The following is a 9,644-nucleotide window of genomic DNA, read 5'->3' as shown; positions in this document are numbered from 1 at the left end:
TCCACCCCCACTTTCTAGAATAGAGTTGAATACCAGCCTCCCCCACCCCCACTGTCCCAGGCTCTGGGTCGGAGGTCACAGGGAGGGAAGAACCTCCACCGCCCCCCCTGCAACCCTTCACTCTCCACCCCCAGCTTGGCCCTCTGGGGATTGGACTCCAAACAGCTCCAACTGGTCCTGGCTCCTGAGCCTCCTGCCTCCATCTGGGCACTCCCCGCCCCCCCCCATCTCCAAGTCTGTGCCTGGTACACAGGGATCACAGTTGGCACCAGGCTGCTTGGGGGCTAGGAGATCCTCAGCAAGACAGGAAACTCTACCCCCACCCTGGCCTCAGCCAGAGCCCTGGAAGCCCACCCAGCTCCCCTTCCTTATCCTGGGGCCAGGTTTCTTGCCTGGGCTCCTCCCAGTTGCCCAGGAGGCCTGCCAGATTTGGCTGGCGGCAGGGAAGAACCTTTCACTGACCAGCTCTGCGTGGCCTGGGAAGGGCAGTGGGAGGAGGAAAAGGGAAGGAGAGGGAGGAAGGAGGTGCCAGCTCTGCATTCCCCTCCTATGGGCAGCCCCAGGCTTCTCAGCTGGAAAAGCAGGGAGAACCTGGAAAGGGCTTGTGAGAGGCTGGACCCCCACCCCACCCCCACCCCAGACAGCATTAGGGGATGAGGGGGAGGGATGGTTCAAGGGAGGGGAGTGCCAAGGGCCGAGAGCCTCGGGGCTGTTTCAAGGCTCCGCAACCTTGGGCAAACACCTGTCCCCCTCTGGACCTCAGCTTCTCTATCTTAGTCTGTTTGGGCTGCTATAACAAATACCACAGACTGGGTGGCTTAGAAACAACAGAGATTTGTTTCTTGCGGCTCTGAAGGCAGGAAGTCTACGATCAAGGTGCCAGCAGGGTCCTTGAGGACCTGGCTTACAGCCTGCACTTTCTGTGTCTTCATTGGGTAGACCGGCTACAGAGCTCTGGGGGGTCTCTTTCATAAAATAACTAATCCCATGCTTGAAGCTCCGTCCTCAAGAGCTAATCACCTCCCAAAGGCCCCTAATACCAGGGCATTAGGGATTCAGATTTCAAAGGATAAATTTGGGGGGGCGGTGGACACAAGTCGGTCCAAGGCACTCCCCTGTAGGGAAGGGGGTGGGACTCCTTGAGAGCCTGTTTGGGGAAGGAAGCGGGGCTGCTAAGTCCTGACTCAGGGAAGATCAGGAGCAGGGCTGGGCCATAGCACAACCCACCCCCACCCTCACCTCAGGAGAAGATGGTCCCTTCTCCTACGGGCCTCCCTTGTGACACTTCACTGAAGCAGCCTCTGACTCCAAGTCCTGAGAGGGGAGCTTTATCTGGAACCCAGACCCTGTCCCTGGACAACACACCAGACTTGCTGCATAATTTGTGGTGTCCACAGTTCCAAGATGGCAACTGCAGAGCATTAAACCAGGTGGGAAGGCCCCTCTGAGTGTGGGACCCTGGGGACTGCCCACGTGGCAGGCCCACGAAGCTGGCCTGAATCCACACATGTGTGTCTACACACTCCTCTCACTCTCCCTGTGACCCTGCCCAGAGAGCACCCTGCAGGCACGGCCACCAGGTGTTATAATGCTTCCTTCCTCCCTCGGCTTCCCAGTTCTACACTGCCTTTGAGGCCCCTGGACAAGCAGCCTACTAAGTACTGAAGTGGCAAAGGGGCAGGTCTTGCAGGGGCTGAGAACATGCTGCTGCGATGGCAGGTGGCTGGGCTCCAAGTCCCACCACCCTTCCCACCTTGTCCTTACACAGGCAAACACAGGGTTTGTTCACCTCCTGGTTTGGGGTGAAGGAGGGTGGCAGGGTGAGTCCCTGACTGAAGCTGGGCTAACCAGGAGAAAACTGGCCTGCTGGTGCAGAGCTGGTGCCCAAGAAGGATGCAGAAGGACACAGAAGCTTCCTTTCTGGGGGAGCTTCAAGCCCAGAGATAACCAGCTGGATGTGGGGTAGCCGGTGCTGACAACACAGATAATCTATAGCTATGGGGTCACATTCAAGCACAGAGGCTACCTTCACTGGGTCTCACTCCCAAACTTTGCTGTCGCCTGCTAGGGTAAGGTCTACTGGAGCTAAGAACAGAGAAGAACGGACTGAACCTCCTGCCCAGAAACAGAGCTGATGCCTCCAGTGGGAGGGTCTATGGCCCAGGAGCCATAGCCAGTCTACCAGCTGTGCCACTGAGAGGCATGGGGTCCTGCCCACGAACATTCCTAGTCTGGGGTATGGGATGAGCTCAGGTCTCAGCTCTGAACCAGAGCTGGGGGGGTAAGAAGGTGCTCAAATCAGTCCTTTGGGCCCTGGAAGGGGGTGACAAAACTTCAGGTGGAGCCCAGGGTGGCAGACGTGGTAAATGCCATGGAGGCAAACAGTGTGCCCAGGAGTGTGAGCCAGAGTGGGTATACAGGAACTTCCTGTGTGTGCCAGCAGGTGTGCATACGTGTGAAGGGCAGCGTTTTAGAACAAGTGCCAGTATGTGATCGTGCATGTTGAGTATGGGGTGTACAGAGCCCAGTGCTGCCTTCGCAAGAGAGGGCTCCAAGGGTCAGCTGGCTTTTGGGGCGACATGGCTGGCCCTTTCAGTTGGCTCAGACTCAGGCCAGGCCTCAGCCCACCATCAGGGGGTGTCCAAACGTATAAAGGCCCTCATCATCAGCACCCCGCCATACATCGGCCTGCGTTCACCAGTGTCTCTGGCAGATGGGGCAGGGGTGAAGAAGAGTGGGCAAATTCACTCACTTTCCTACACCTGCCCTTGTGGCTTTCCACAGCGCAGAGCTGCCCAACTGGGCAACTCACTCCCTGACCCCACCTGGTTCAGCCCCTGGTCCTGCAAAGGGAGTTTTTGGATTCCCCAGGCTGGCAGGGCCGCTGTCCTAGCCTGGCACCTCCGTGATGGAGAAAGGTACTGCAGAGAGGGCTCACCTACTTAACACGGTGGTGGACTACATTTCCCGGCATGCCCTGCAGCTCCATGTAACCATGTGACTGTGTGTTGGCCAAGGAAGGTGGGCAGAAGGCACATGGCCAGAGGCCAGGTCCACGGAAACCTCCTAGGTGACCTTCCACTGCACTCATTCAGAATCTGCTGACCCGTGTTGATGCCCCAGGGCAAACCCGGGAGCCTGTTTGCCCTGGGGTCAGCGTCTCTGCATGAGTTCACTCAGCAGAACCTCCAGACCCACCTTCACTTCCACCTGAAGTGAGACACAGCAAGAAAAAATTTTCAGTAGAGTTAAGCCACCGATATTTTGGGGTTTATCTGGTACAGCAGATGGTGTCACTCAACTAATACAGGCTCTTGATCGAAGGCCCGGCTGGGACAACCCTCTTCCCAGTCACCATCTCTGGGTACAGCAGCAAGGGAGTGGGTAACAGGCAGTTGGGGGAGAAGCTTGAGGCCAGCGGGCCCTGCCCCTATAGTTCCTCAGCTTCTGGAGCCTAGACCCCACACACACACCCAGGGCAGAGGGAGAAGGCCGGGGGGCACCCACGTGCCCTCAGCCGACTGGCCCACAGAGCCTTGTGCCCCCATCTCACTGCCATGAATTCTGCAAGGAACATGCTGCTGGGGCAGGAGGCTTCTCAGGGCACCATTCTCCTGACAGGCCCCTCTGGCCGGCCCTCAGGACGCCATCGATATTCCTGCCTCGGCCTTAGGACCTGGTTGCCGCCCTCTTCCTTAGGTCGCCTGAGAGTTGGGAGTAGGGATCAGCTGGGGGTGCTCTCAGAGGCGTTGGGGAGCAGGCCAGCCGCCACCTGGTCCTGGTGCCACAGCTGTTCCGCCAGGCCATTGAGCACGTGGGCAATGTCGGCCAGGCCAGCCCGCCCATCTAGCGTGCGCCCATCCGCCAGCCGCCGCCCTGGCACACTCTTCACCCGCAGGAGGGGCAGTTTCCAGGCCTGCCGGAAGGCTGTGAGGTCACGCTCAGGCACATCTGTGTGCATGTACTGGTCAAATCTGGAGGAGGGTCAAGGAGCCTGGCTGGGTGCCTCTGCTTACCGGCCGCCTTAGCGCTCCTCCCTGGGCTGGTGCAGGGGAGGCCTCTGCTGCCTTTAAGATAAAGTCCATGGGGGACACCTGGTGGCTCAGCAGTTGAGCATCTGTCTTTAGCTTGGGGTGTGATCCTGGGGTTCCGGGATCGAGTCCCGCATCGGGCTCTGTCTGAGGAGCCTGCCTTTCCCTCTGCCTGTGTCTCTGCCTCCCTCATTGTCTCTCATGAATAAATAAAATCTTAAAAAAAAAAAAAAGATAAAGTCCATGGGACTAGGCCCCACAACTGGGCAGAGGCAGTGTCCCTGATACCCTTGCTCCATGCCTTGCCAAGTGTGGCCTCTGACTGTTCTAGGGGCCACCCAAAGGATACTTGGAGCCAATGACCATCCTGACAACACCAGGGGCCTCTCCTGCTACTCGGGCCAGCTGTCCAGGGAGGTCTTCAAAGGAGGCGCGGTCGGTGAAGGAGAAGAGGAAGAGGAAGGCATCCGTTTTCTCCTTGCAAGCCTGGGGATGGAGAGGCTGATGTGAGGCTTGTAACCTGAGGCCCTGAGAAGTCTCAGCTCACTCCTCCCTCCACAGGCCCAGAGCAGGGAGTGACTATCCCAGGGCAGAGCCCGGGCGAGGACCCAGTACCCCCTGCCAGCTCAGAGCTCACCCACATGGGGCAGCACCCTCGGCCCATGCCCAAATCTGGCTCCTGCAGAGCAGGCAACAGACAACTAGCTCCTCCCAGACCCTCCCAGGCCCACCTGCCTGCTCACCGGCAGCATGTGATCGAACTTTTTGAGTGCAGACTCCCCACAGTCCCAGAACTCAAAGCGGAACATGACAACACGGTCGCTGACCTGCAGCTTGGCTGGCCAAAATACCACGGTGGTCTGGATGCCTGGGGAGGGTCAGCCATTCAGCATGGGGGAGGCAGAGTGGAGAGGGGTAGGTGGCCAGGAATAAATAGGAAGAAGACATGTCCCTGATGGGTCACCAGCCTGACGAGGAAGATACAGTCGCTAACCTCAATCTGATGGAGAAACCGACTTGCCCTAGATGAGCCTCCAGTCGGCTGGGGAGATGCAGCCGTAGCCCTAGCCACGACAAAGCAGTTTCACTTGTACGCAGAGGGGGACCCAAAGGTACTGGATACTGGAAGATGTTGCAACCTGACGGCCAATGAGCATCCAGAGGAAGGAAAGAAGAAAGGAAGAGTAGAGCTCCTCGAGCACCTGTCTTGTGTCAGCTCAGTACTACCACTAGTACTTGGCGTTGGTACTATTATCTCTGTTGAACAGTGTAGGCTCAGAGAAGTGAAGTGACTTTTCAAGGTTGCAGACTAAATGGTGGGACAAGGGCCAGTCTTTCCTCCACCCCAGGGAAGCCCTCCATGGTTGGACTCACCAGTGGTCTCATGGTGTACCACGGGTACCTCTAGGCCAGCCAGCTTGGCCACCAGTGCCGTCTTGCCCACGCCACTCTTCCCAGACATGAAGATCTTATAGCTGGCTGTGTCAATGGCCACGGGTGGGGGCAGCACTGGCCGTTCCAGCAGCCCTGGGCGAGAAGGAAACGGGGTGGGGGTGGGGTGTCAAGAGGTCAACCTGCACTTGCCCCATCAGACCCATCAACTCTTAACAGCCTTTCAGTGCCAGACACCCATGGTTTTCTATACTCATTAGAGGCCTGGGACACAAGCAGGATCCCTGGATGAGCTCGGCTAAGAGCACTTGTGCTCTGTGAGCTGCACCAAGGCCCACTCCAGATAACACCAAATTACTTTTAAAGTTTGATGCATGCATGAGGCTGTTGTATTAACTTATTTTTTTTATTTTTTTATTTTTTTTTTAATTTTTATTTATTTATGATAGTCACACACACAGAGAGAGAGAGGCAGAGACACAGGCAGAGGGAGAAGCAGGCTCCATGCACTGGGAGCCCGATGTGGGACTCGATCCCGGGTCTCCAGGATCGCGCCCTGGGCCAAAGACAGGTGCTAAACCGCTGCGCCACCCAGGGATCCCAATGAGGCTGTTTTAATTGATACTATTATCACACGTTCTAGATTTCCCACACGTAGAGGCAAGGTTTTTCATCAGTGTTTCCTCAATGGAGAAATATCGGCACACATATTCTCAATTACTATAAATAGACTTATTAGAATCAATAGATCAGATCTTTATGAATGCTTTTAATTTGAAAAAAAAAAAAAAGAGTCTAAATTAGGATACATCCACAGGGCCTAGGACCTGAAAGTCCTAAGTTGTGGGTTGCCCTCTCATTCTCTGTCTTAAACCTTTCCGGTGCTTTGTTTCTTCTGGCTGGAGCTGAGCTCTCACAGCAGACGCCAGGCCCCTCTGCTGACCTGTCAGCCCAACCCTAGGTTGGCTTCATCCTGGGAAATACGAATGTCTTGTCTTAGAGACAGCAGGATATAGGTGAGGCTTACCTCTATTTAGCAGGCTGGGTCTTGGAGAAGTCTGTAAGGGGTAGTGCTGAGGGTAAATGGGGGGTCTGTTGTGTAATGTGCCCAGCAGAGGGCCTGGCACCGGGTGAGAACTCAATCAACAGCCTCTCTGGTGACAGTGGTTCTTGGCAGGGTTTGGGCTGTTTCCATGTTCCTGGCTCTGATGATGGAATTAGCTCTAAGGCCTGCGGGGGGGGGGGGGGGCAGGGGGGCGCCCAGGGATGGGGCTTCCAGGGGTCCCCAAGTGAAAAGCAGGCCCTCACTGCCCTACTTCTCTGCCCCCCCCCCCAGGAAACACCAGGTGACACTGTTGTCACCCGGGTGTGGGGGGTGACAGGCCACAGGCACTTACCGAACACCCGTCTGCGGTTCTTGCGCAGGATGCAGGCCAGGTACTCCTTGCCCTCGGCGCTCTCGTGCCAGTCTGGCACAATCACCGAGCCCGGGGCGGGTGGTCTGGCCATGGCTGGGCGCCCCACTGGGTGAGGAGGCGGCAGGAGGCTGAGTGGGGGATGGGGGAGGGTAACTGCCCGGAGCTGGACCTTGATCCCTCTCAACCTGCTCTCCGCCTCTCCCTTGGAGCCCCGACTCCCTCCCGGCGGGCCGGGGTGGGGGGGTCGGTTATGGGGCCCCCACCCTTACCCCATCAGCGCCCTGGGCCCGAGCTCCGTCCACGGTCCTGGGGAGCTACACGATCCCCGTCTCCCTCTTACTACCCAGGAGGTGCAACCCCATAGTCTCTTCTCCCCCACATGCTGCTCCCCGGGGACACTCGCGGCCCTCCCCTCCCAGGTCATCTTGGGCCGTGGGGGCGGGGGTGTCCGCAGCCCTGTTTGCCCTCGGCCTCGATCCCGACCCCGGGGCCACCCAGCCCTCACCCTCAGCAGGTCCCGTGGGCGAACCGGCCCGGGCGGAGCGGGTCTCTTTAAGAGCGCGGCCCGCCAGGGCCACTTCCGCCCGGCTGGCGTCCGGCTTCGGAGCGCGCCGCCTGCCCGGCCGCCGGCCTTGGGGCGCATGCGCGGAGGCCGTTGTCAGGGAGACGGCGGAGGCGGGGCGGGCTCCTCTCCCTTCCGCCGCCCCCGCCCCCGCCGCGCCGCGCCGCCCTGCACCCGCCTGCCCCTGCCTTCCCTCCACACCCCGGTTCCGGCCCCTCCCCCGGGAGCCTTCCTGCGTCTCAGCGCCGGCCGCCGCCTGTGCCGGCGCCTCCTGGGGCTTGCTCGCGTACAGCAGCGCTGCGGCTCCGCCTGCTCCTGCTGCAGGACCAGGGCCCAGGGCCCAGGACAGACCCCGCTGCCTTCACGACTGGGGACACAGCAGCTCAGAGGGGTCAAGGACTTGCTCAAGCTCTTCCAAAGGAGTCAGAGGCCCACAGGATGGTATCGGGCAGTCATTCATTGCTTTTTATCATTTATTTATCTCCTTCGTTCAGCAAGTGATCACTGAGCACCTGCTAGGTGTTCCCCTGTTCCAGGCGCCGGCGCTCCAAAGACGGCCCCAAGGACTGGCCCCCTGGAGCTGACATTTCAGCACCGAGGTCGTGAGCCCCTTGTCCCCTGTTCCAGCCACCAGCACCCGCCTGTTAGCAGAAGGTGGGCGCCTGTGAGTGGGACAGGATGCAGCTGGGTCCTTCCTGAGAGGCTATTACACTTGTCACCAGTATCTTCTTGGAGGAGGCTTCCCGCAGGACAAATCACTATTTTTTTTAAAGGAGTGATCTATAAATTAACCTTTATTGAAGGATAACTGAGTGCCAGACAGCGGGGGCTTTCCAGAGGGGACCTCATTAGGAAGGCTTGTTTTATGACCCCTCTTCTCTTTAACAGATGAGGAAATTCGGAGACAACATAATTACCTGAGGTCACATCACACAGCTGGTCAGTGAGAAGAAAACTACACTTGAAACCTGGGGTTCCTGGGGTCTGAACACCTGTCCTGCCAGACTGGGTCTCCTGTTGTTGCTTTTTTTAAACTTTGCCCCCAGCGACTAGGAGGGCTCCTCTTAGTAGTGCTGAAAGCAGCCGGAGGCCTGAACCCACAAATCACTGAGGCCTGTTAAGTCCCAAGAGAGTAGAGGGGAAGCGGCAGGCCTGAGACTGGGCGCTTGCTCTCAACCTGCTTCCACCGCAGTCAGGCAGAATCACAACTGAATACCAGCCCTACGGGATCCTGCAGCTTGAAACCCTCGCCCACGCTCCCAGGTGCTCAGCGCCCTTTCCTGCCGTTCTTACCGCATCTGCAGGGGCAGGAGAGGCCACAGTGTGGAGCGCTCTCTCCGTGGACCAGGAGTGCCTCCGTGGCAGGGCTCCGATCTGACTTATCTGAGTTTCCAGACTTCACCGTTTAGCCCTGCCCTGTCTTGGCTCCCAGAGGGCTCAGGGAGAGCGTGAGGAAATGAAGCAACTCCGCAGAATGAGCTCGCCAGTTCACCTGGAGGCCAGATGTGAAATCTTCTTGGACAGAGAAGGAGGCTGCTGATCAGAGGAGCTAGTGGCCAGAGGTCTTTAGGGGAATCAGCCTTCACTGCCCTTGGGAGCCCATGGAGAGGACACTTCAGTGAGCATCAGGAGCCTGTTCAAACCTGGATTCTTGGGGTCCATCCACCAGGGATTCTGCTGCAGGGGCCAGATGGGTCTATAAGTTTGCACATGGGACAAGAGCACTGGGCGGTTCAGAAGCTGGGTTCTGTGTGGGGCTGCTGGGGCTGCCAAAGCAGAATCCCACAGACTGGGTGGCTTGAGCAACAGAAATCTCGTTGCTCACAGTTCGGGCAGCTGAAGCCCGAAATCAAGTGCCAGCAGGGTTCTGGCTCCTGGTGAGGCCTTTTGTCCTGGCTTGCAGGCAGCAGCCTTCTCTTCACACTGGGAGCTAGAGCTTTAACATATGGATTTTGGTGGAGGGGGAGTGTAGAGGGGAGACACACAGTTCGGTCCATGACAGGTCTGCAGGTGGAAACACGGCTGCCGGGCAGGAGGCCACTCAGTGGTGAGAGCCCGGGAATGAGGTGATCAGAATTTCATTTTGGAGGATGCTCATGGGCCATTTTGGTCTAGTGAGTTCCACTTTTCTGTTCCTCCTCTGACCATTAAATTGAATGTTCCCCTAAGCAAGATGCTTCTCCTCTTAAGGCCTGAGGTGAAGCAGGTGGACCATCTGTCTAAGAGCCCTTCTGGTGTAAA

General features: G+C 57.9%; 1 protein-coding gene across 3 annotated transcripts; it reads right to left on the bottom strand.

The window, feature by feature from the left end:
- Window positions 1-3,248: 3,248 nt before the first annotated feature.
- CPLANE2 (ciliogenesis and planar polarity effector 2) lies at window positions 3,249-8,836 on the bottom strand. 3 transcript variants are annotated; one of them, XM_041768266.1, is made up of 6 exons: window positions 8,697-8,836; window positions 6,821-6,969; window positions 5,406-5,558; window positions 4,775-4,899; window positions 4,381-4,517; window positions 3,249-3,974 (listed from the first exon to the last, which is right to left on the bottom strand). In XM_041768266.1, exons 1-6 carry the CDS (start codon window positions 8,699-8,701, stop codon window positions 3,725-3,727), a joined length of 819 nt encoding a protein of 272 aa, XP_041624200.1. In that variant the 5' UTR covers window positions 8,702-8,836; the 3' UTR covers window positions 3,249-3,724. The 3 variants fall into 3 exon arrangements, with proteins under 3 accessions (XP_041624200.1, XP_041624202.1, XP_041624199.1); XM_041768268.1 differs by lacking the exon at window positions 8,697-8,836 and adding an exon at window positions 7,347-7,546; XM_041768265.1 differs by lacking the exon at window positions 8,697-8,836 and adding an exon at window positions 7,111-7,319.
- Window positions 8,837-9,644: the final 808 nt, after the last annotated feature.

This window comes from Vulpes lagopus, chromosome 8 (genome assembly GCF_018345385.1).
Source record: "Vulpes lagopus strain Blue_001 chromosome 8, ASM1834538v1, whole genome shotgun sequence".
Taxonomy (NCBI): Eukaryota; Metazoa; Chordata; class Mammalia; order Carnivora; family Canidae; genus Vulpes; species Vulpes lagopus.
Note: the sequence above shows the minus strand (reverse complement) of the source record. Positions and strands in the feature narration are given on the sequence as shown.

What these genes read in the sequence shown, in the direction of transcription:
- CPLANE2 (XM_041768265.1), bottom strand. Translation starts at nt 7,265, where the DNA reads ATGACCTGGGAGGGGAGGGCCGCGAGTGTCCCCGGGGAGCAGCATGTG. An exon ending in GAACCGCAGACGGGTGTTCG is followed by an intron (nt 5,559 to 6,820) that starts GTAAGTGCCTGT and finishes CTTCTCGCCCAG; the next exon opens with GGCTGCTGGAACGGCCAGTG. An exon ending in GGTACACCATGAGACCACTG is followed by an intron (nt 4,900 to 5,405) that starts GTGAGTCCAACC and finishes GACCCTCCCCAG; the next exon opens with GCATCCAGACCACCGTGGTA.